At 33.3% G+C, this 27,467-nt stretch overlaps 1 protein-coding gene across 1 annotated transcript; it reads left to right on the top strand.

Annotated features, from left to right (window-relative positions):
• The first annotated feature begins 13,262 nt into the window (after positions 1-13,262).
• On the top strand, positions 13,263-23,115 carry LOC111700167 (uncharacterized). Its single transcript, XM_023470997.1, has 6 exons — positions 13,263-13,704; positions 15,212-15,314; positions 16,921-17,094; positions 18,354-18,488; positions 21,046-21,180; positions 22,925-23,115. The coding sequence occupies exons 1-6, from the start codon at positions 13,485-13,487 to the stop codon at positions 23,013-23,015; spliced, it is 858 nt and encodes a 285-aa protein (XP_023326765.1). The 5' UTR covers positions 13,263-13,484; the 3' UTR covers positions 23,016-23,115.
• Positions 23,116-27,467: the final 4,352 nt, after the last annotated feature.

Below are 27,467 nucleotides of genomic sequence, written 5' to 3'. Positions count from 1 at the left end.
GAATTATATACAATCTATTGTCTCTAGATATCTGATATTAACCCAAAGCACGACCCTCCTTGCTACAAAAGAAATTTGTACTATGCCCCTCTGCACCCCCTCTCTACCCATTAACTAACCGAACCTGTTCGAACCCACCTCTTCATACTTCGCGGTCGGCCAATGTTTAAAGCCAGTATCCGAGCTTGTTTCTCACAAAAAAATGACAATATCCGGTTGTTCCACTTTACTTAAACTGCCGGGTTCCTTTAGGTTAGATAATAGTTATATAAACTCCAATACAATACTTTTAACTGCATTTATCATGTAATTGAAACTGTTCAATCTATGGGAGAGTTGGCAGCGCTTGATTAAAATCTTGATTAATTTGAATTTCTACATAATCTTATGTTTTAATATAAAAAATGGATTACATGAAAAAATGAAATCTCAAGTTATTTTTTTAAAACTGTGAACAATTGGTCTGTCTCTAGGTACAATTGGCACAAAAAGTAAATTTCAGAAATCTACGAATGCTTTAATATATTAAAGGTTTTTTTACTAAATAAAGTAAAATGCAGGTTATTTGTGGCGAGTCTCCTAGCTTTGCTAAGAATTAAAAATTTTAATTTTTTCAAATCGTAAAGTAAAGGAATTAACGAAGCTAAATAGATTTAGGCAGCTAAATACAAAATTAAACCTACTTTAAATTGCGAAATACCATTTGTTTTTAAAGATATTTGTAGTCAAAAGACGACTTCCGTTTCCATTTTTTTTGTAGACCACAGTAGACTCTACATGATGAAAGTTTTAACTTAATACAGCGAAGATTAAGTTTAAGGAATTCCAGGGTTTGATTTAACATTCAACAATAGAAAATCAAAGTTTAGTTCAGGGTCCAGTAAATTCTTGGAAAAGTACAGATTCCCCTCATCCTCGTCCCCGGTTCTAAAGGACACACAGTCCAAATCTCAACCAGGATTAACTCCCTAGTTATAAAAAGCACACATGCTCACTTATACCAATATTTAACTTATCCCAATGTTTTAAGCCAATATTGGTATAAGTAAGCAAAAAGTTTGTGCTTCAACAACAACTTAAAGTTTGTGCTACAACAACAACTTAAAGTTTGTGCTACAACAACAACTTAAAGTTTGTGCTACAACTACAACTTAAAGTTTGTGCTACAACAACAACTTAAAGTTTGTGCTACAACAACAACTTAAAGGGTAGGAGTGGATGAGAGAAGATAGCAGAGGGGTAGGATAGAAGATAGAAAGGAAGGGTAGGAGTCGGTAGGAAAAGGTTAGAAATAGTAGGAGAGGGAAGGGAAGAGTTGGAGAGGGTATGGGAGAGTTGGATTGTAAAGGGTCGGAGAAAGTAGGAAAGAGTAGGAGAGGACGGGAGAGGGTGGGAGAGGGAAGGAGTGGGTAGGGGAGAGTTGGAGAGAATAGGAAAGAGTAAATAAAAGTAAGGAAGGAAAGGGAATGAAAGGAATGGAAAGGGTAGGTAAAGGTAAGGGAGGATAGGAAAGGGAAAGGAAGGATAGGAAAATATGAAACAGGGTCTCCAGGTATGATTGCTCCCCTACCCAGCTCCACCCCCTCTAAACCCTCCTTCAATCCTGTTCTACGAATCTACAGTCTGTAGTCTGCACTCTGCTGGTACAATCTGATTTAACATGTACTTTTGTTAAAACAATGATGTTTCAACTGTTTCTTTCAAACTTTAAAAGATTTCACAATCAAAAAATTAAATGTGATTCCCTGGGAAAAAAAACATTTGTTGTCATCATTTCTTGTTTATGCTACAAGAAGGAATAATTCACATTATAATCTAAAAAAGAATGGGTAGTTTTATAACCAACTTTTATGAGGCCGCTCTAAGCAATTTAAGAAATGGGGCTGGGTTCATTTTTACCTCTAAAATGATTTTCTTCGATACAAGCTTTAGTATCAATCTTTATAAAACAATCAGTGGAAAAATAAAATTAAGATTGAAAACTTACTTTTAAAAACTATGCACAACCAGATTAGTAAAAACAATTTTTTAATAGTTTTGCAGTGTTAATATATTTTTTTTTTTATATCTAAAAAAACATCTATCTCTGAACCCCCTCCTAGGTCTCTCCCTCCCTTAATCCAGACATTTTTGACTGCTGATGCCCCTATGCTAACGTCTTTTCAAATTTCAAAGTAAAAGATTGTCCATAAGTTCCAAAATTGAGCAACATGGTGAATATAAATGTTTCAGATTTCAAGGTTTTGTCTTTTAATAGTCTTTGGAAGAAAGAGGAAAGTTCAATGACGCTAGAATCTGTTTCAAATTTTCCTGTTTGGTTTTAAAATGGTCATATCCATAGAGAATAGAATATATATTAGAGGGGAATTTAGAGAATCTCTTGGTATGAATTTTGTCAGTCCCTTTCAGCCTGAAAGGGAGTTCAAAGTGTACAAATAATGTAAATGTTCACAAATTATATGCAGTAGAGTACATTATTACAGTATGTTCCCTATAGACTATTCATTTCAATTTCGAATTTTTTAAAGCTCTTAAATAAACTTTATAATGAATTAGGTGAATAAAAAACATCATTTGATTTATAGTTATAACGGAAAATAATCGTTTGTAAAGTGAAAGGCATAGAGTCTATGTGAAATGATCATTGGTCAATTATGAAACCATTTCATAATTTAGTTTTCTTTTAACATTAATTTTAGATTTTCTATAAAATGATATTCCAGGGCCCAAAAGGTTATATAGCATGAATATGTGAAGTACACCTGCAGTATGGAAACAGTATAACAAAATGGCCGTTTTACACTTTTTTCTAGTAAATTCCCCTCTAATATATTTTCTATTCTCTTTGGTCATCTGAAGAAAGAATTGTATTTTCTGTGAGTTGGTGATTTGAAGTGAAATCAAACAAGCAATTGCTGAATAAAACCAAAAAAAAAGATATAAGGTAGTGCCCGGCGTTGCCCGTGGAATATCCAATATGTCAATCCCAGGTTACCTATCGGTTTAGCCAATTAACTTGTGTTAAAATTGCATTAAAGACATGAAAAGAAAAACTTGTGTGATGAATTGTTCAACTCTCTTTAGAGCTTCTTATCAAATTTTAACGGTAAAACGAAAAAAACGTTATTTTTACTGAACTGTTCAGTTCTTAGTTTAGAACGAACGGCCACTCGATGAGCCTGCCCGTTCCGTGAACGAGAGTTTTGAAGAAAGCTTGAACTTGTTCAACCCTACAGCCAAAACTGCTGAACCGTTCGGGAACACCTTTTTGTCAGACTTCACATAACTCCAGGTTTGTTTATGGCCGGGAAAAATATCACATTAGTGTTTGGCTTCTTAATGAACGAAGAAAATTTAATATTTAAAAACATCTTTTAATGTAAACATTTATAAAAGAGGAGGTCGCGCCCTTTTTTAGAAGAAAGCACGACTTTGAACGAAAAACGTTTAAAATTTAATATTCTCGACATGAAATATCAAATGGATGTCTGAGCCCAAAACTTAAGAGAGGGTTATGAAACCAGTTTTGAAACCCGTGTTTCATGAAGGGGGTTAGGCAGTTTTGTGGATAGTAATATTTTTGTTATGGACTATTATTTTATTTAGCTTCTTCATATTCTCAATTTTTTTCGAATCTCTTCAATCAAAAAACTCCCGAGTTTCATTTTTAGGGTCTTAACATTTGTGAAATTTGATTTAAGAGATTCGAAAAATATGGAGAATATGAAGAAACCAAATAAAATAATATTTCATAACAAAAATATTGATATACGCAAAACTGCCTAACCCCATTCCTGAAGCCCAGGTTCCAAAACTGGTTTCATAACGATACCCTGTCTTAAGTTTTGAGCTCAGGGGTGAAAAGAGGTTTGTACAGAACAGTACAGTATACATATATGCTTGTGCAGTGTGTACAATAGCATAGTTTCATAGTAAAGGAATTGAATCTTTGCCACAAACTCAAATTTTCTAATTTTCGTTGCAGCCTCATTGTGTAAACCTTAAGAATTTCTAACTTAGATTATTTATCTAACAGAATTCATAGTTTAAAATATCTAAGGTCTGCGACATTTGGTTGCATAGATATAGGGATTAGAAAAGTAGAGTTTGTGGAAAAGACTCAATTCTTTAATATTAACACTAGGCGTTTAGGCGCTTCGCGCCCATCTTCTATTTCAATTGAACATTTTCTCCTTGTATATGTACATTGTAAAACAAAAACAAATAAAAGTTCTCGGAGGACTTTATAAAAAAAATTCGTGGATTTTAAAAATATAAGAAGGAGGTTAATTTTTGAAATTTTGATCATTCATAAACCTTCCCTGGGGTCATGTGAGGTCCCACGGAAAATTTGGGCCCGATCGATTCAGTCATTTTACCGTTTATGGGACACAAGCAAACAGACAAACAAACAGACAAGCAAAGTACAGATAGATATTAGCATAAATTCCTAGAGACAAAAACTTTTGTGTCGGGAATCTTCTAATTGATTTAATTCCTTCACAGTTGATATTGGGATCAAGCATTGTAGATTAGCGCTATATATTTATTCAACATTTTTGACCTCAGTTTCTTCCCTGGGCTGTATTAGTCAAACTATACTCTGTTTTTAGTTACATGATTGAAAAAGGAGGAAGATTAAAGTTTTCTCTACAGAATTCTGTCGCTTTTGTAAAAAGATTCAACATATTTTAAGAACAATGAAATTTAAATGTTTCTATGTTGATACAAGTCCACTATTACGCATTTGTTGCTGATCATATCTATTTGTGTTCCTGTTGTTGTGCGAGTATGTGAGTTAGTAAGTGCGTGTGTGGGGGGTTTGTGTGTTCAAATTATTCTTTCTGTCCCTATTGTAGTGAGACAGTATAATATGTCATCTCTGATTTGATTTATTGATAGATTCAAATAAACCACGATAGTATCCGATCCAAGAGCTCTCCACAAGCTATCAAGGGCCTCCTAAAACATGTCAGAATTAGCTTTCATAAAATAATTTAAGAACCAGCCTTTTAAGGCCTCCCAGTAGACCTCTCGGCTTCTTTTCATTTCACAAGAATTTTTTTAAAGATTCTTACCAGCAAAGGCGTATACACGGGGGTTGTCAGGTATTGGGCTGAACCTGGATCAGTAAAATCTATTATATTTCTGGCCCCAGGAAAGAAACAAAAGGTATGCCCCCTGATATTTCCCTGTATACGCCCTGGAATTTGCACTAAAAGTGCCTCCAAAATTTAGGCTATAGCTCAAAAAAAACTCCCCCAAGATACCCATTAATTTCTCGGGGTCTCCTCTTTTTAAAATCATTAAATGTTTGGATTTTGTAAATTGCAATCGATTTTTTTAAAGTGTCCAAAATATTGCTTAAAGATATATCAGTTGCAAGAATTGCAAATTATAATCGCTGTACAGGGTAAACCACCAAGGATAAAACTGTAAAGAAGATTTGAACCTCTTAAGACACGACATTTCCAAGGTTAAATGAAGTCTTCTACCTTGAATATAGTCTTTTAAGAGCTTTTTTATAATGCTGTATGGAAAAAAAACATGTTTACAGTTGCAGGGAATTATAAATATAAGGAAACAGATAATGAAAATGTATTACTGTCTGAAGTCTCATCCTTTTTGGGTAACCCTGCAGCTGCTTAGAAAAGCTTTCCACTTTACTCTTGCAATCGTTTTCGATGTTTATTATAAGTGTATGAATGCATCTCCTCCATTTTTTTTTTTTTTTAAATGTTCCAAGATCTCTATGATGCCTGAATTTCTCCGTAAACCTACAAAACAAAATGATCGCGGAGTGTTGTTTACGGCCAAACATCGCGTTCATGTGCTTATAATACCTGTGTTCAGAAATCTGAACTGGCAACTATATGCAACAATGTTATTGATTGATTTGCAACTTCTCCATTTAATTTCTCCCGTAAAACATTCCAAGCGGCAACTTCGCTTTTTGCCGCATTTCCTCAAGATCCCCGTTTGATATTTAGATTTCTCAGAAATATTGATACATTGTAGAAAGTAGGACATGATATCGCTAAAATTTGGGGTTAACTTGCAGAATTTAAAATTGTGCAGTTTTCCAAGCCGAAGAAATGACAATATGATATACAACGCGGTGATAAGATTTGGTTTAGGAGTAGGGAGGTGAAGTAGTGTGGTTTGGGAGTAGGGAGGTAAAGAAGGGTGGTTTGGGAGTAGGGAGGTGAAGAAGGGTGGTTTGGGAGTAGGGAGGTGAAGTAGGGTGGTTTGGGAGTAGGGAGGTGAAGTAGGGTGGTTTGGGAGTAAGGAGGTGAAGTAGTGTGGTTTGGGAGTAGGGAGGCGAAGAAGGGTGGTTTGGGAGTAGGGAGGTGAAGAAGGGTGGTTTGGGTGTTGGGAGGTTAAAAGAGGGAAAGGGAGGAGAAGGAGGAGGGTTTGGGAGTAGGAAGGAGGAATGGAGGAGGTGAAGAGATGGGGTTTGGAAGTAGGGAGGATGGATGGGAAGGAAAAGGACGGGGGTAAGGGATTATAAAGGAGGAGTGAGGTGAGAGGGGGAATATTTATTAAAGAAATAATAAAAAAAACTGATAAATAAATTGAAAGTAAAGTAACACCTTTATTAACTTCAAGAATACTTGCTACTTTATATTTCCAATGAATGGTTGAGAAGCTTACTGAATTTCTACATAAAACTAATCAATCTAAATACTTCTGTTGTATTGACTATTATAGAAAATAGTAACTTTTGACAAGGATCTAATCTAGTCATTTAGTTTTTTGTTAAAGAGTGAAGGATAGATATTTCTGTTTGGTAGAAACAATTGAGCCTAAATATTGGAAACAGTCTCTTTAGAAAAATCAAAGATCATCTGAGTTGATATTTGCAATAATGCACTTTCTAAAGCGATTGTATTTGAAATACAAATAGAAACCAATATGCGGGATTAGAGTGTATGTTCACTTTACACAGTTTTGTTCATTTACCCATTCATTAATGATCAAACCTGTTAATTTTATAGACTGGCGTGGTTGATAGGTTGTTTAGATGGGGAGATAAGTGTTTTTTGGGGTAGCGATATTGTTGTTGTTTTTGTGTTAAACCAGTTCCCATAAGATCTCTGAAGTTAAGCAAACTTCCACCAGGCCGGTAAGTGGATTGGTGTCCACACTGGTATACTCACGGGTGCAAACCCAGCGCAATTTATGCTTAAATTTATTCCGATACAACCCAGACAAATTTAGCTTGAGCTAGTTTGGTATAGGTCCGTCATCTTCCACCTTGTGAACAATCCTTCACCCTGTGCACTTCATGCGCAAACTAGATAAACAAATAAATAAATCTTGATTCTTCCAGATTTTCCTTGTTTTATTATCATCTGCATCAATTGGAGTTTCAGATTATTCTAAGAAATAGCTCAATACTTCCAAATTAGCTTGACTGGGAGGCAAATAAATGAGAATACTTCAGAAAGTACAAAATAGATCAAAAGTAAAAATGCAACGTGAGAAATGATTCCATGTATTATATACAGTCGTGGTCGTATTTATCAATACTATATTGAAGACTTTCAAGCTGTCAATTAAGAGCTTCTCTTTGTTTACTTGTAAAAAAGCTATTTAGAAAACAGAAAAGTCGTCTTCATCGTATTCATATAAACCCTATCACTGTACATCTTGATATAATTTGTAAAGTTTATTCAAAACTGTATTTCAAAACATTTAATTCCATTATGATTATATCCATTTTTTAAAGTATCTATTATAGAATACCCATCAGTCATCATTTTTATTCCTGCTTTTTACATCAAGTTACATTCCTACTTTATTCATTAAGATACATTCCTATTTTATTTATCAAGTTACATTCCTACTTTATTCATTAAGATACATTCCTACTTTATTTATCAAGTTAAATTCCTACTTTATTTATCAAGTTACATTCCTACTTTTTACATCAAGTTACATTCCTACTTTATTAATTAAGATACATTCCTACTTTTTACATCAAGTTACATTCCTACTTTATTCATTAAGATACATTCCTACTTTATTTATCAAGTTACATTCTTACTTTATACATCAAGTTACATTCCTACTTTATTTATCAAGTTACATTCCTACTTTTTACATCAAGTTACATTCCTACTTTATACATTAAGTTACATTTCTACTTTATACATCAAGTTACATTCCTACTTTATACATCAAGTTACATTCCTACTTTATTCATCAAGTTACTTTCCTACTTTATACATAAAGTTAGATTCCTACTTTATTTATCAAGTTACATTCCTACTTTTTACATTAAGTTACATTTCTACTTTATACATCAAGTTACATTCCTACTTTATACATCAAGTTACATTCCTTTATACATTAAGTTACATTCCTACTTTATAAATGAAGTTACATTCCTACTTTATACATCAAGTTACATTCCTACTTTATTCATCAAGTGACATTCCTACTTTATACATCAAGTTACATTCCTACATTATTCATCAAGTTACATTCCTTTATACATCAAATTACATTCCTTTATACATCAAGTTACATTCCTACTTTATTCATTAAGTTACATTCCTACTTTATACATCAAGTTACATTCCTACTTTATACATCAAGTTATATTCCTTTTTACATCAAGTTACAAATATGCACGTTCAAGTTAAATTGATAAATCTTAGTTTTTAATTTCATTTCAAAGTCCTCTCATTAGTTCAGTTTTTGTACAATTCGCAGAATCTTTTTCTTTTTCATTTGCTAGGGATTGGCTTGGTATCTTATAGATTTGATAAAGCGTGTGCTGTATAACCTCTTATTGTAAGATATATTTTATGATATAAGTGTTCTGTAAAATATCTGTAAAAAATCAGAAACTGAGCAAACAGTACGTACTCTATCAGATCTCCAAACCCAATCGAAGAATTGTTTTGTCAAACTTTACGTTTTAATTCTTCAGTTGGTTTTAACCCTAATACAATCTTTGTCTTGGTATTTGTACTTTATTTGCAGGTGTGAAAAGGAAATATATTCAAGAAAGAACTTAATTTTTTTAATTACTAGATTAATTGAAAAAAGATAAAATCTTGGAAAATAAATAACAAAAAAAAACAGGCCATGTTTTTTAAAGATTTCTAAAAATACAGAAAAAATAACAAAACTTTAGAGAATATTAAATTTTTTCTGATCTTTATCCAAAACCTAATTTTTTTATTAGCCATATCTAATCCGATCCTATATTTATTCTTCTCCGTATCAATATACCCTTATTTATTATCCTATCCTTATATCCTATCCTTATCCTATCCTTATCCTATCCTTATCCTTATCCTATCCTTATCCCCATATTTTGTGTGTCAGTTTTCCATACCTATTCTAATCCTTCCTTATCCTAATTCTGTTTTCTGTCCTTGAAAAGATCTCTACAAAGGGTTGGTTTTTCTCCGGATCTAATTGAAGAATAAACCTATCCTTGGCAAGAAACTACAACTAGAGCTGAGAGAGTGGGGTTTGGAGAGTCATGCGCTCCTGCAAAACTAAATAATCCTTGCATGAAGAACGTGGCAATGGACTTGCAAATAGAGGAATGAGACTGCCGAAATTTTTCTCCATGATCATGCAGGTTACCATGGACAGCGTTATTGCGTTGTTTCATTCATATAATTTCATGACAATTCGGACTTGTTTATTTGTCTGTATAAAGCTATTATATGTTATATTATTTATATATATATATATTATATATATATATATATATATATACAAATAATATTTCATTGTAAAATATATGTGCACATTGACATATGTCGAATGACGCAAATGAAAAAAGGAAAAATGCCCGATTTACTGAGAAGAAAGCAAAATATACATTTGTAAATACTCTAGTTTCAGGACTAATAAAGACTAACAAAGACTGCTTATTTGCTAGTAAATGCGATATTTTCCACAGCAGGTTCCATTGTATACAACTGGAGTGCACGACCAATCAACAGGCATCTGTATTCAGGGATATTTAAGGATCCTTTGGATACGAAATACAAAATATTCCAAAATTGAATAAATTCATAAATTTAATGTTTCATGTTAAAAATGGCAGTATTTCTTTAAAAGTTGTAAAACTTATTCCATGAATGGGTATTATATGCAAAAAATGGCCCTTAGATGGCATTAAAAAAAAATCCTGGAAAAGTAGCATGGCGTGCCAGGACAACAAAAGGCCTAGTAGACTATTTTGTGAGAGCGTATGAGCAGTCTGTGTTAGTCTGTGATTTTAAACTAAAAAGTTCGAAGCGGGGGGCCTTTCATAATTTCTAAATTTAAACCCCAAATGAAAAATTTTGAACAGAGAAAATATAAGTTTGAAGGGTTCAAAGGATTTCTCGTCAGAAGAAATAGGACCAACTCTTTTATTAAGGGATGCGATGAATGCGATGCCATTACAAAGACCGTTTATAAACAAAATTTCATTTAGTAGACAAGAAAAGCTGCAATAAACAAATCTTAAAACTTCAAATAGGTAAGTTGATTTTTATAAACTCGACCAGTAGTAGAGAAGAAGGTTGATTTTCATATCTTGGAGTAGAGGAGTAGGTTGATTTTCATATCTTGGAGTAAAGAAGTAAGTTGGTTTTCTTTGGAAGAACCAGGAGAAGTTGGGTTGATGATTAGGATGAGATGATTAAGAGAAGTACGACCAGGATAAACTTGGTTGATAATGAGGAGAGGACCGGTAGGGTTTCTTTTAGAATCAAGAGGTCTAAGGTTAATCATGAGGATTAGAGAAACAAGGTCAAGAGAAAAACCACTATGCGTGAATCTGGAGTGATAAGAGATACCGAACCTGTAGAAGGATTAACAAAAACATTCTTAACTGTTCTAATCATTCTAAATTTCAAGTATTTAAGACGAACTCTGAGAAACTGTGATTAGTTTGTATATCCAGGTTCAAGTGGAGTAATCTAAACATCTAGTGTGAGGTGAGGGATTAAGATTGGTTGGAGGAGATATGGAACCTTTTCAAACATTATTTTCAGCCAAATACAAAACTTTAACAAAATCTGCAACTTCCCAAGTGGAAACTTCACAAATGTTAGATTTCCTAAGTATTACTATCCCAAACAGCCCAACAGAACCAATCATAAACTATAACAAAAAATGTCTCTTTTAGCCTAAGCTAACCTTCAGGAAAATTCATTTGAGAAAAAAAATAGTTAAGACTTAATTCTTTGGGCAAATATGTATAACTCCGCAGACACAGTATTTCCCCCCAACTGAACTTTGTGCTCGTACAATTAAAATGTTTTATATTGTTATTGTAATCATTCCATAGACTTAAATTGATAAATCTTAGTTTTTAATTTCATTTCAACGTCCTCTCATTAGTTCAGTTTTTGTACAATTCNGGTCACTTGAGACTCAAAAGAAGCGACGAAGTTTATTCCTGAGTATAGAAACCGCAAATCCTTAAACGCAGATGGAAAAATAGATTTTAATCCTCTATTTACCCAACTAAATCATTCAAAAGAGCCAAATATATTTTTTAACATTTATATATTTGTCTTCCTGAATTCCTGGGTGCTCTTGTTATCATGACAGCTTATGCATTAGAAATTGGAAAGTTTATTCTTTGGTTTTCCTAGTGCACCTAGAGATACCCAAGGTTATAATGCAAGGAAAGGTAATTGCAGTTGCGTATACTCTGCGTACATATTGAAACCAGTTCTCTTCTGGCTGAATTTGTAAACAAGAATAGATGCATCAGTGTTCGTTTAGCATTAAATTTTGATAATTTTGATAATTCACATAATAGTTTCCGATGACTAGAATATTTGAGTGATTTTTTCATGTGAAAGATGGATCCCATGTCAGGCTTCAACATCCGTCTTGTGTTTACATTACCGCCCAGAGACAGTACACTGCAGAAAAAAGATGCGTTCAACTCTGAAATAACTTTCCTTGCATTATAACCTTGGAGATAACAGTCTTTTATCCCTATCCTTGCTTTTACGCAGTTCTAGGAGAGAAACTTCCTGGATTTCTCTTCATGTCAACGAACCTACGAAGTAGATCCACGTGAGCCCTGGGTTCAATTCATCGGACTTTCCAATCGATCATGTAGTGAAACTATTGTTTAAACTAAAAATTTATTTTTCGGTTAAATTTTGTCAAACTGATTATACTGATATATTCTGGTCTTTGTTGCAGTATTATAAAACACAGTAAGGAAATCATGTCGGATCACGTTCAAATAGAAAAATTACCTTTAACAATTTAATATATTTCGATGATTCAGCCTCTTTGGTTCTCTTAGTTAGTGAAATAGGTTTAAATGTTGGTTCCACAGGTATTTTATAGTAGAGAAATAAGGGTTTAAAAGTTACTTTCGTAGGTTTTCTATAGCAGAGACATAGGTTTTTGAAGTCAAGTTTTATAGGTTTATATAAAGCAGAGAAATGGGGGTTAAAAGATTGGTTTCTCAAGTTTTTACACCAGAGAAATAGGAACATAAAGATGGGTTTCACAAGTTTTCTACGGCAAATGTTTTCAAGGTTAGATTTAGAGGTTTAGGTTTAAAACGTTAGTTTCATAGGATTTTTTTTGTCGAGAAGTAAGTTTTACAATTAAGTTCCATCTACTGCATACACAGAATTTTTGATAACAGAAAATTAAGGTTTGAAATAAATACGATCCTGCTCTTGCTTATGAACCGATTTCAAGACTTAAAGGCGATTTTAAAAAATTTAGAAAAAAAAAATGAATTCTGTAATACTAAATACTGAATACTAAATAAATTCTGTAATGTCATCTCTGCAGTCTCAACTTTTGTGGATAATGTTAGTAGGACTAGGCTATTAGGGTGCTTCGCGCCCACCTTCTATTTCAAATTTTCTCATCGATAAAACAAAAATAACATTTTTTGCAGATTTACAATTTGGTTTTCGTGGTTTTTCAAAATTTTGCTGAAATCTAAAATTTTGGAGGCAACTTTTTGTAATTTTGGGCATCCATAAAATTTTCCCGGGATCAAGGGTGTTATGCAAGGAAAGTTAAATGCGGTCGTGTATACTCTGCTTACACATTGAAACCAGTTCTCTTTGGGCGGAATTTGTAAACAAGAATATATGCATCAGTGTTCGTTTAGTATCCGAGGAGGTAAAAGCATTAAATTTTGATAATTCACATAATAGTTTCCTATGACCAGAATATTTCATGGATTTTTTTTATGTGAAAGATGGATCCCATGTCAGGCTTTAGCATCCGTCTTGTGTTTACATTACCGCCCAGAGACAGTACACTGCAGTACAAAAGATGTGCACACTTTTGAAATAACTTTCCTTGCATTACATCCTTGACAGGGATCATTTGGGGTTCCTCACAAAATCTGGGCCTAATCGGTTTAGTTACTTCGACGTTTATTGGATACAAACCAACAAACAACTAGACAGACAAGCAAAGCATATTTATAGTTGAACACATTTAAAATAAAATTTTTATAATTAGATATGAGTGAATACGTTGAACATGAGAAAATAGAAGGCAGGTTTCTCGACGGCGGAAGTGGCGGAGGGGGCGGAACAGTTGTCGGTGGATATGGAGGCGGTGGATCAGGATATGGTGGTTATGGAGGCGGAGGGTATGGTGGTGGATGTGATGGATACGGATGCCAAGGTGGAGGAGGAGGTGGACCTGTTTATGTTTATCAACAAACTACTGCTGGAGGAGGTAAGAACCTGTCCTTGGGAGCAGTTTCCCCCCTTGCTGATCTTATTCCCTTGCTGCTCTTATACCCTTGCTGCTCTGATACCTATGCTGCTCTTATACTCTTGCTGCCCCTATACTCTTGCTGCTCTTATACCCTTGCTGCTCTTATAACCTTGCTGCTCTTATACCCTTGCTGCTCTTATACCCTTGCCGCTCTTATACCCTTGCTGCTCTTATACCACTCATTGTTTTAGGAACAGTTCTTATACCACTCATTGATGAATTGTTTAAAGTCAATGTTAATGTTAATGTTAATATTATATCCTACTGATAATCATAACATTTAATGAATAGTTTAAAGTCAATGTTAATGTTAATGTAAATGGTCAACAATTAAATAAAATAAAAACATATATTAAAAACTTATGTTATAAAAATAGACAAAGAAAAAAATGATGTTTTCTTCTGTTCATAGAGTTGAGTACTCATTTAAAGCGTCCTTTATAGTCAAAGAAAAGTTTGCTCTGCAGACTCAGTATTTGGATGATCAAAAGTTGATCTGAGCTTTTCAATAATTTTTGGATATTCATCCCTACAAATATCACTAACATGATTTTTTATATGAAGGGCATCAACTTCCTCATTTATTCTATTAAAAACTGAAAATCCTAGCCTTGCCTCTTTAGTAAAATCTTCTGGGTTGCAATCCTGAAGTTTATAACGTTCCAAATTACACATGTTGTCATAGAACCAAAAACATTGTTGAGACCATGGGAACTGTGCAAACTTTGATAATCAGTGAACAAAATTTTATAGTTGCTAAAGAGACTTGAGTTGGATCTTCAGACCTGTACAGTGGTGCCCAATAGCGAGTAATACCTCCAGGGTGTACAAAAACAAATATCCTCTTGAATAGGTATTCAGGGTTACCAGCCCCTCAGTATCTTTGTTACAATGCAATTGTCTTGAATAGGTATTCGGGGTTACCAGCCCCCTTAATATCCTTGTTACAATGGCTTGAACAGGTATTCAGGGTTACTAGCCCCTCAGTATCCTTATTACAATGTCTTGAATAGGTATTCGGGGTTACCAACCCCTTAATATCCTTGTTACAATGGCTTGAATAGGTATTTAGGGTTACAAACCCCTTAATATCCTTGTTACAATGGCTTGAATAGGTATTCAGGGTTGCAAGCCAGTTAACATTAACATTAACATTAACATTAACATTAACATTAACTTTAACATTAACATTATCAGTGACTTTAACATTGACTTTAAACAAGTCATTAAAGGTTATGATTGTCAGTATATAATTTTAACATTGACATTAACATTAACATAAACTTTAACATTGACTTTTAACAATTCGTGAAAGTTTATGATTGTCAGTATATATAATGTAATTAACCTGTAACATTTATTTGTTAATATTAATTAACATTAACATTTGTATGTTAATACTAACATTAATTAAATAAATAAGTAACATCAATGGTCTCATATGGAGCCTCTTATATTATTTTAGGAGGTTTAGGAGTTCTAGCTGCTCTTCTTCCTCTTGCTGCCCTTATACCTCTTGCTCTATTGGCTCTGCCTGTAACAGTTACTCTTACTGGAGGGAAGAAAAGGTAAAATTTTATTATTTAACAAGAAAAAAAAGATAACATGAACTTTTGACGAAATAAGAATTAAAGGTTGGGGGACGGGGGAGGGGGAAGGGGAGGGGGGGTATCAGATGCACGATTCGGATTCTTCTGAAATCTTTAATTTTGAATGTTTTTTTAAACTCTATAATATGCTACAAAAGTCCGATTGAGAAAAGCGGGGTTTTTCTGATTTACAACTCTTTACTTAGAGCTAGAAAAAGACACTTGGAGGTTTTGTAAAAAATGTCAAGAACTGAAGAGGGTTAACCTATAGAACAAAATGTATTTTCAAACTGTGGCGTCACATCTGCACCGTACTTTGGTTTGATTTGGACCTTTTCTTTCAAAAATCAAATATTTTGCATTCCTAGTATAATCGGACCAAGGACTAAATCCTGATAGTTTGGTCAAAATTACATATTAGGCTAAAGTGAATAGTTATCATCCCTGCAGTTTAGTTTGTAGTGTACCAGGGTAAAATAAAGTCAATTTCTTTTAGATAAAATTCTTTTTTAATGCTATTGATTCGTTTTCAAAACCTTGTGCAACCAAACTGTACCTCAGGAGTTGAACGATAAAAATAAGACATCTATCTGATGTTCCTGTCTTGAGAAATTGACAAAAAAACTGTGTCAAAATTATACCAAGACGTATGTATGTAAGATCTACGTCCGAATCACGTTATCAGAACTTCCTCCAATGGCAGTGCAGTATTCTGGTCACGTGATACAGACGGAGAAAGGTACTGCACTGCCATTGGTTGAAGTTATTAAGTAATAATTATATGCCCAATTATATCTCTTAAAAATGAAAAAATATTTAATTCAAATAATATTAGGCTCCTCTGGGATATCGTCGTTTTCAGATTGATCATTTGCTGAATATGATCTGTTTAAACCTACGATTTTTTTACAACATTTTTATATATATAGATTTTCGTATAAATTTGACACAGTTTTATGTCAATTTCTCGAGACAGGAACATCAGATAGAACTCTTCTTATCTCTTAAATACTTTATGGAAGATTCATGAGTTATATTGCATTGCATTTAACAAGAAAATTTAAAAAGAAACCAGTTTTCATTGTTTTAAATATTTCAATTTAGAGTTCCTATGAACATGTATTCACAATAGAAATTTATTTATCTCTAGTTGTATGCAAATACTTTTAAATCTATAAATGTAAACTTAGCATTCAAATCAATCAAAGAGAGGAATTTTCTAAATATTCATAAACTGCATACATACTTCAATTATACAAGTATTCATCAATTCTCCAATTTTTAGAGTGGCATGTCCGATTTAAACGGAACCTTTTAAACCTTTTTCTGCTTAAAAATGAGGAAGCTTTTTTTAAATGACAAATTCTATTGAATTCCCTCATCGTCTCAACAGCATCTTTCAACCTACAATGGAAATAATCAATTTTTTCAGATGAAGAACAATGATATCTCAACCATTTTTGTTCTGACGAAGGTTTAATTAAAAAGTGACATTGTGAATCGAGCCACTCCTTAAAATTTCGTTGACAGTCCCTTTAAAGGGACTGTCACTGTATTTATAAATAACGAAACGAATATTATTAAGAAAAAGACGCTCTGAGTTTGGAATTCCCGTTTCCAACCTAACAGGAGAAGAAGATTGGAGACAAGATACCCGGAGAACTGAACCCAACCTGAACAAGGACGCATCAATCCTTCATTCATTCCTACAAGCTCAGGAGCTCAATCATTCAGATCTTCATAAAGATCTTGTTGCAAGGTTAGTTTCTCAATTCAAGGATGCGAGTCAACCAGTCATAAAATACTTTACTTCCATTTATACTTTGATAAATGTCTACTTCCCTGTTTGTCTGTTCAAAGGTCAATAACGTCTGATAAAAAAGTAATATTTTTCTCAGGGACCTGGTATGGCCCAGGGGTGGTTTTCATGAAATTTAATAATGCCGGAAACATGTTTAAATACTTCAAAGTTAGTTTTTACAGATCGATTTAGAAACAATCTAAATACTTTGCCACAAACTTTAATTTTCTAATCCCGATATATTTGCAACCCTTAGATATTTTTAACTATGAATTCTTTTAGATAAAATAATCTAAGTTTAAACTATCAAAGGTTTAAACCGTCAGGTTGCAAATATATGGGGATTAGAAATTTTGGGTTTGTGGAAAATGCTCAATTCTTTTCTAGATTAAATGAAAAGAAAAATTGTAATCAAATTTGCATTGAAGTATCCTTTAAGAAAGCGACATCTTGTTCCTCCATCTGTATATTGTTCCTCCATCTGTATATTGTTCCTCCATCTGTATATTGTTCATCCATCTATATATTGTTCCTCCATCTGTATATTGTTCCTCCATCTGTAAATTGTTAATAATATCGTTAATAAACTTAATGGAACTTTAGTCTTGTCCTTGGTTAAAGTCTAAGCTAAGAAAAAGTCTAAAAAATCAAAAAAAGGGTCCAAGCATATATTTGACATGGTTTAGGGATATTTTGTATAACGCATTTTTTCAAGATGTCTTTATCTATCATCTATGTCAAATTCTGTAGATTAATTCATCTTGAGTATTTTTTACATTCAAGAAAAGAATTGAGTCTTTGCCACAAACTCTGATTTTCTACACTCTATATCGTCCCAACCAAATGTCGTAGACCTTAGATATTTCAAACTATGAATTAGCTTAGCTAAAATTATCTTAGTTTTAAATATCAAAGGTTTACAACATCTGGTGGCAAATATGTTGGAATTAGAAAATTGTAGTTTGTGACAAAGACTCAATTCTTTTACAGAATTTGGAAATTTTTGATCGGACGGAACTAATTAAAATAAATTTATGGGAGTTGATCTTCTTGCTCTTAATTCTGTCTTTTGATGAACCTAAATAAAATTTTAGAATATACATCTCATTCTATACACTATTCACTGCACGAATGTTTGTTGGTGTTAATAAGAACAAAAAAGTTCAATTCATTAATCCGTTATAGATTTATTTAAAAGTTGGTCTGTATGTTTGTAGGTACCTGGAGTGCGGGGAGGAGACGAACCTGAAATCTAATGAGCTGCTTGGCTGCCTGGAGAGGTTGAGCTGCCTAGTCTACGACACCTCCACCTCCACCAAGATTAGTAAACTGGAGAAGCAGGTTGCAAATATGTAAGTATAAAATATCAATCTCATTTTAGAAATAAAAACGAAGATGACCGATCTTGATGTCAATTATTTTTTATTTTTCTAAATACTTTTAAAAAGTTTAGTCAGTGCCCGCTGCAGTACAGCTTTTTACAATGTTTATTGAATTACTTATTACACATAAATTTGGCCAAACGTCTACGGGTTTTAAAAATTGAAGCTAAACGTATTAAACAGAAATTTTCTGAGTGGGAAGTGGAAAACCAGGAACACCCTGTAGATAAAAGTATAAATCCAGGAACACCCTATTGATAAAAGTATAAAACCAGGAACACCCTGTACATAAAAGTATAAAACCAGGAACACCCTGTCGATAAAAGTATAAAACCAGGAACACCCTGTAGATAAAAGTATAAAACCAGGAATGCTATGTTGATAAAAGGTTCACCCTGTAGATATAATTGTGAAACCAGGAATGCTATGTTGATAAAAGGTTTACCCTGTAGATAAAGGTATAAAACCAGGAATACCATGTTGATAAAAGGTTCACCCTGTAGATAAAAGTATAAAACCAGGAATACCATGTTGATAAAAGGTTCACCCTGTANGAATTATGTTTAACTCAAAAATCTAATTTTGAATATTCAAGGTTTCCACCACTAGGTTGCACAGATATAGGGATGAGAAAATCCGAGTTCGTGGCATGAACTCAATTCCTTTGATTTTGATTTGACATGATTATCCTCGTTATACTGATTTCTGTCTAGAATGCTGAAACTGGCTGTATTGTGCTGCCTGCTAGGAGCTGTTATGTCTGCCCCCCAGACCAAGAATGAGTTAACCTGTGATAGGGATAGGGTTAAGGGTTTCACTGTAGTTTCTATTCCATCTCCTTCCATCTTCTCCTAATCTCTATTCTAACTCCTTTCCCTTTCTCCTAATTTCTATTCTATCTCCTTTCCCTTTCTCCTAATCTCTATTCTATCTCCTTCCCTCTTCTCCTAATTTCAATTTTAACTCCTTTCCCTTTCTCCTAAGTTCTATTCTATCTCCTTCCCTCTTCTCCTTATCTTTATTACCCCCCTTTTTCCTAATCTTTGTTTTCTCTCCTCCCCCCTTCTCCTAATCATCATTTTCTATCCACACCTCACACACCATTTCTCCTAACATTCTCCTCCCTTCCCTTGATTATTCTTCTTTATTTTCCATCCTTCCCTTTATCCTCATCCTTTACCTTCCTACAATTTTCTTAATCCTTATCCTTTACCTATTCATCCTTCTCTTAATCTTTATCTTTTTTCTTTATCCTTCCTTAATTCTTATCCTTTAATTCTGAACCTAGTCCCCATTCTCTTAAACTATTTTCAATCCTAAAATTTGTTTCTTTTTAATCTCTAAATATCTTTTTTTCTAGTAATACATATCCTTTCATCTTCTTTACCTATCTTTCATCTTTCACCGTCCTCTCTGGCGATCTTTCATTCTTCCGTCATCTCTAAATATCTTTTATCTTATAATACATATGCTTCTATTCTCTGTAACCATCTCTCTTGTGAGATAAAGATTTGACACTTTCTATCAGTATTTCACAGATCAAGGTTATCCTAAACCCAATATTTAACTAGGCATTCTTATCAGAGCCGGAAATTTAAGATTATTGAACAAAACTCTCGAGTTTCCTTTTTGGGGTCTATACATTTGCGTAGATTTTAATTTAAGAACTCAGAAAACATAAAGAGAATGTAAAGAAACCACATGAAATAATATTTCTTAACAGAACTGCCTGAACCCATTCATGAAAACGGGTTTCCGATACTGGGTGTCATTACGATACTCTGTCTTAAGTTTAGGGCTCTAAGATTAGTTTTGTTTATTCTACATATATCTCCCTGTCTTAAATATGTACATTTCTCAAGGGTATTGAGAGGGAGAAGAGAATCTAGGATTCAAAGTAGAAGTAAAATGAGAAGATTATGAAAAGTGGATGCATGGAGAGTCAGAAGAACAAATAGGGGAAAGACAGAAAGCCTTAAAATAAGTAGGGGAGAGTTAGAAAAAGTTAGAATAAATAGGTGAGAGTTAGAAAGAGTTAAAATTACTCGGGGGAGTCAAAAAGAGAATAAATAGGGTAGATTTAGAAAGTGTTTGAATAAATAGGGGAGATTTAGAAAGTGTTAGAATAAATAGGATAGAGTTTAAGAAAGTGTCAGAATAATTAGGGGAGAATTAGAAAGAATTAGAATAAATAGGGGAGAGTTAGAAAGAATTAGAATAAATAGGGAAGAGTTAGAAAGTGTTGGAATAAATAGGAGAGAGTTTAAGAAAGTGTCCGAATAAATAGGGGAGAGTTAGAAAGAGTTAGAATAAATAGGGAAGAGGTAGAAAGAGTTAGAATAAATAGGGAAGAGTTAGAAAGAGTTAGAATAAAAGGGAAGAGGTAGAAAGAGTTGGACAGAATAAGGGAGAGTCAGAAAGCGTTGAATGAATAAAGAAGAGTTAAAATATTCGAAACTAACAAACAAATCATATTTAAAGAATTTTTTCAATGTATACAAAAAGATTTTCATGAAACGTATTTTAGACTTCTGCGGACTGTTCTTGAAAATGAATTATTGACCCCTGGTTTAAAGAACCAGATCCTAGCTGCCGGTCAGGTTGGATATTCTCAACCAGGGTCCTGCACCAGGTTCAAGTGCAGGAACAGTCTTATATCCAGGTACACTCTTTAGCTAAATTTTCTCAAAAACGAATTTATAAACTGAACTTGTTCGAAAAAAAGGCCTGGAGTGTTTTTAAAATATGTAAGTTTTAGAACCTATCTGCCTTATTTACTAAAAATCCTTCAAACTTTCGCCTCTTTCTTTATCAAACCATGGCGCCAACGTTTACTTAAAACCAGATTACTTCTCAATAGATAAATTTTCGTATAAGAAAGTTTAAGAGGTTTGGTGATAAGTTATGTTTTCAAAACGCTTTGTTACACTATGAGGACAGAGGAGTTAAATTTTATTTGTGGAAAAAATAAAAATACTAAAGTTAGTTATTGTTTTATAAATGACTTAAATGTAAAGCTCTTTTTTAATTTTAAAATTATTTAAAATAAACTAAACTTTTACTTCCGAGCCCCCCCCCCCTCATGCTTAAAATATAAAATATTAGCTCAATTGACAAATATAGATGTTTAATGAGACGCACTGTATATTTATTGCGTACATTTATTAAACCCCTCTCTACCTAAATGTTTATATAGCTCTATGTAACCCTCCCTCCCTCCTCTCCTCTAAATCCTCCAATATGTTCTTATCTATTAAACCTTCGTCGGGCATTATTTTAAAGTACATTATTTTAAAGTACATTATTTCAAAGTACATTATTTCAAAGTATATTTCACCTTCACACCTCCTTCTTTCCTTCAGCTTAAACCCTTCCCCCTTTTCCTTTCCTTCTTCACCCACCCTTCACTCCTCCTTCTTTTCTTCTTCGCCCACCCTTCACCCCTCCTTCTTTCCATCACTCCAACCCTTCACCCCTCCTTCTTTCCTGCTACTCCCTTCCTTCCACTCCTACCCCTTCCTTCAACTCCTACCCCTTTCTTCCACTCCTACCCCTTCCTTCTGCTCCTACCCCTTCCTTCCACCTATACCACTATCTTCCACTACTATCCCTTCCTTCCACTCCTACCCCTTCCTTCAACTCCTACCCCTTTCTTCCACTCCTACCCCTTCCTTCTGCTCCTACCCCTTCCTTCCACTCCTACCCCTTCCTTCCACTCCTACCATTTTCTTCCACTTCCACCATTATCCACCGCTTTCTCATGTTTTTTATGTAAATTGTCTCCTGGTTTTGAGGACAAGGTCGCTAAATACCTAAGTTTATAAATTTTAGATTGAAAATTATTCGAATAGTTTCTTTATAATATCAATTCCAAACCTAGATATTGGATAGTTTCTTCATAATATCAATTCCAAACCTAGCTCTTGGATAGTTTCTTTATAATATCAATTCCAAACCTAGATATTGGATAATTTCTTCATGATATCAATTCCAAACCTAGATATTGGATATTTTCTTCATAATATATCAATTCCAAACCTAGATCTTGGATAGTTTCTTCATAATATCAATTCCAAACCTAGATATTGGATAGTTTCTTCTAATATTAATTCCAAACCTAGATATTGGATAATTTCTACATAATATCAATTCCAAACCTAGCTATTGGATAATTTCTTCATAATATATCATTTCCAAACCTAGATATTGGATAGTTTCTTTAAAGTATATAAATCCTCTAAAGATTTTAATAAAAAAACATGTAGATCGAAATAATTTTTGTTTAAACGAAATTACAAAACGTTTGAACAAAATAATACTGAGAAAATTTGGCTCCCTATATTGTATTAAAATCGTTGAATTTCTTCCGAAAGAAAATGTTTATTATTATTCAAACTTGATTTCAGGAGAAGATCTGAAGAGGACAAAAGATTATCCGTTCAGAAAAATAAGAAGTTCTTTCTCCCGGCATCAAACCTGGAACTTATTGATGATTGAAGATTAAAGATCATTTCATGGTTCTTTATTATGTACATTTTGTAGTTTAGGCTGAACTATACTTTAGTCATTATCATTTAATAAATTTTTTATCAATCAATGTTTAAGTTAAAGAGAGACACGTGTTATTCATATAAAGTAACGACAAGAAACTAAAAAACGATAGAAGGCTCTAGTTTACAACATTTGATCAGAAATTTTCAGTAGATATATAATTTGTCCAAAATCGTGAATATTGGTTTAAAGTTGAGGCTCCAGGTCATATTTATTTTTGTAATTGCCTGAAAGAGAATGAAAAAATAGAAAACCTTAAAACATGTCTTAGAGTAACTTTTTTAGGGGAGTTTTAAAGGATTTTTAAAGGATTTTTAAAATGGATTCTAACACCTTTAACCATTATACAACTATTGGTAAGGTCGTTTTTAAGTTACACAACGTGGACCTTATGGGTTGATTCTTAGCAGAGTGTATGTCTTATGTTGGGTTAAATGTCTTATGATATAAACCCTATAACCGTAATTAGCCGACTTTTAGACTGAATTTATGACTTGAAATAGTGCAAATATGAGACACAACAACTGCACGGTGTTAATAGTCTCATTTAATGAAGGATTTAATATGTTACACTAGTAAAACTATTTTCTTCTGAACCTGCACACATCAAATATGAAATACAAATATTTCTTGCTTTAAATGTCGTCTTACTATTCCATAGTTTTCTGGTTCCCACTGTATATTAGACAGGGTTAATCTTGAAGTTCTCCCGTCATAAGGGTAGTTAAATTCTGTCATATTGTTTAATGAACTAAGCTTAGGTTTAATCAAAGAGTATGAGTATGAGTAAGGAATAAAACGGCTTTTCAATGAACTATACTCTGCCTATTACTACTGTTAATGCAATTGTAAAAACATATTTTTGAGTTCCTAATAACTAATTGAATATACTGAAAGCAATTTGATGTTTTTTTTTGAGTTGCCACACACTCTGACTTTCAAATTCCTATATCTTTGCAACCCAATGTTCAAGTTGAAAATATCAAATGTTTACACCATCAGGTTGCAAAGATATAGGAATTAGAAAGTTGGAGTTCGTGGCAAATACTTCCTTTCTATTATAAAAAAACATTAAAATTAAGGTCCACGAATAGAGGAAAGTTGTTGGTTGAAATATACAGAGTTAAAGAGACTATACAATTATTATGTTTATTAATTTATGTAGCTTTCCATTAAATGATATATTCTAAATTTGTACGATTATGTATTCGTTGGAGTTCAGCTTGCCCTGGTTTATTAATATTAACAGCTCTGATGTCCCTGTCCTCCTCTATCAGATCCACCTGTTCTATCAAAACCACTCACCACCACACCGTCAATACTGTATCCGTGTTTCATCTTATCTTTTTTTTCGAGTAACTGGGAGGCTGTTATGAAAACACCTGAAGCTATAGTTCTCTAGACGTAGATCATTAATAAATAAATGTAATCCTTGTAATGTTGATTTATCTCATGTATTGTTTCTGCGTGAATAAAGAGCATTTGATTTGATAATTGATTTTAACATTGATTCTACAGCATTGTTAAAAAAGAGAAAATGTAAAAATTTAGAAGGAAAAATCAAGAAGTAATGAGTTGCTAGATTCTTAATGATGAAAGAATTGAAATAAATTATATATAAATTATCTTTTTCTTTTTATCTTTACAATATTTCAATATTTTAAATATTTTCAATATTTTCAACCAAAATTTCATTTAAAATCTTCCCCCATCAATATATATTATCCATAATTTTCCTAAAAATATAAATCTTAAAAATAAATACAAACCTAAGAAATTGCTTTGATATGTTAAAGCAGAGACTAACCCAAATAATGTTTTTTACACAGACCGGTTTTTTTCCGCCCCGTACCCTACGCTTACTATAGTTTCATTAGAAGTAAATATTTCCATATACTGATAGCGCCGATTGAAGGATTCATAACTCTAATTGGATAATGAAATAGAAGGAAAAAGATATATGTTTCCGCCATACTATTTCTATTGGTTCAGAATAAACAAAAAACACATGACTGAACCCTGATTGGATCAGGCGCTAATGGACTCGACATACAGAAGTGCGCGCTATGCATTAAAAAAAAGTTTTTGCGAACACTACCTTTAACTTTTCGATAGCTTAATATGAAGGTGTCGTGTAAGTATAAACCCCCTATTAGAAAGAATGGCTGAAGTGAAATGATACCAATTATGCAACACTTTAACTTAAAACAACCGAAAACAAAAACTAAAAAATTAACGAATTTTTAAGATTATGGAATCTTATTGAATTCAGAGTCTACACTTCTTTAAAGATACAGGGTGTCCCACAAAACATGACAGTTAATAAATAGTTATGAATTTGGTGTTTCATATACTGTATGAGATATTAGACAGAATATGGCTGAGATCTGTCCATATTCCAGACTCAGACAGAATATGGCTGAGATCTGTTCATATTCCAGACTCAGACAGAATATGGCTGAGATCTGTCCATATTCCAGACTCAGACAGAATATGGCTGAGATCTGTCCATATTCCATATTCAATTTAGAGATACAGATTAACGGGGAAATGTCATGACTTTTTTAAGCAAGTATTATTCAAAGTTTCACTTAAACCTTTAAATAAAAAGATAAGTTATAAAAAATTTATGTTATGTATTTTGCTCGTTTTTTTACGTATTTTGATGCTTTTTAAATGTTGTCTTCAAATTTTGTTAGCTATTTTAACATAAATAATCGTTAACGAGCCATCAGTAACGATTTCGAAAATATCTTGCGTTACGCCGTTAATAAAATTGAGATCGTTAACGAACGGGAAGTTTGTGAAAGAATAGAAAAACCGTTGGCGAACAAAACGTTCTGAACAGAACAAAAAACAAACGTTTAACAAAAAGGTTGATTTTCGAACGATTTTAACTTAGCATTAACAAACAGCCTAAACGTACCCAGTCCGCTGTAGCCCAGCCAGGCTACATTTCTTGAATAAAACGTCCTGGTTCGACTCTACACTGGTTAGCTTGACTGGACGGTACAACAGACTGCATATTCAGTGCGTGTTTTACTGGCACGCATCATGCAACTTTTAGACTAGGGTGAGTCCTAGAGTTAAAAAATAGTCAAATCAACCATTCATGCATAGACACTTTGCACACAAGAAAACACCAAACTCAAAACCAAGGCACTAATGCAAGGAAAGTTATTTACAAAGTCCGCCCAGAGAGAACTGGTTTCAATATACGCAGAGTATACGCAACCGCAATTAACTTTCCTTGCATTAGTACCTTGCTCAAAACCATGACAAATCCTGGATTTTAGCCTGGTAACCACTTTACTTTAGGCTAATCAGGAGAGACAACAGTTTTATAAACCTTTTTTACCCCCTTCAATTGGGCGTAAAAAATGTTGCTACCGATTGTATTACACTACTTACACTCTTTACACTACTAGGAAACGAAAAACTCAAAAAGTACATACAACAACAACAACAACAACAATTAAAGTTCGAAACCAGAAAAAATAACTAATTAATTATTGTTGAAAATTGGGTTTAAATCTAATAATGACTGAGAAAACTTTTTAAAACTTAAACAACTCCATTTTGTCAAACGTCATTAAAAAAATCCTCGTATGTTATAGTCCAAAATTTGGGCTGAGATTTATCAGTCTAATGTCAATAGCTTAGAGGATTGACTTAATTAGTTTAATTGATTAATTAATTTACTATTCACAGCACCATGCTGGATATCCACGTTTTTAAAGAGTTTGGATAGAGCTAAACCTACCCTTTCATCCATCCGTCCAGTCATCCACATTCTATACACAAACCGTATACAAACATTACAATGTCATCTGCGACTTTTCATTTGCAAGAAGGGCCATTCATGCATGCAGGATTACAGCTAGTTATGAATAGTCAAGGGCCATTCATGCAGATTCAAAGGTTCAAGGACCAAATCTGCTGATAGAAAAGATCAAGGACCATTCTAGAAGATAATGAGGATCAAGGGTCATTTTTGCAGATAAAGAGGATCAAGGGCCATTTTTGCATATATAAAGGATCAAGGACCATTCTTGCAGATATAAAGGATCAAGGACCGTCCTTATAGATAAAAAGGATCAAGGACTATTCTTGAAGATAAAGGATCAAGGGCCACTCTTGCATATAAAGAGGATCAAGGACCATTCTTGAAAATAAAGAGGATCAAGGCCTCAAGGACCGTTCTTGCAGATATAAAGGATCAAGGAACATTCTTGAAAATAAAAGCATCAAGTACCGTTCTTGAGATATAAAGGATCACGGACCATTCTTGAAGATAAAGAGAATCAAGGACCAGTCATGTAGATATCTAGGAGCAAGGGCCGTTCATGCAGATATGGTTGTTCAATGGCCATTAATGTAGATATGAAGGATCAAGGG

Source organism: Eurytemora carolleeae, unplaced genomic scaffold, assembly GCF_000591075.1.
Source record: "Eurytemora carolleeae unplaced genomic scaffold, Eaff_2.0 scaffold392, whole genome shotgun sequence".
Lineage (NCBI taxonomy): Eukaryota > Metazoa > Arthropoda > Copepoda > Calanoida > Temoridae > Eurytemora > Eurytemora carolleeae.
The sequence above is the reverse complement of the archived record's forward strand: the minus strand, read 5'-3'. Positions and strand labels throughout refer to the sequence as shown.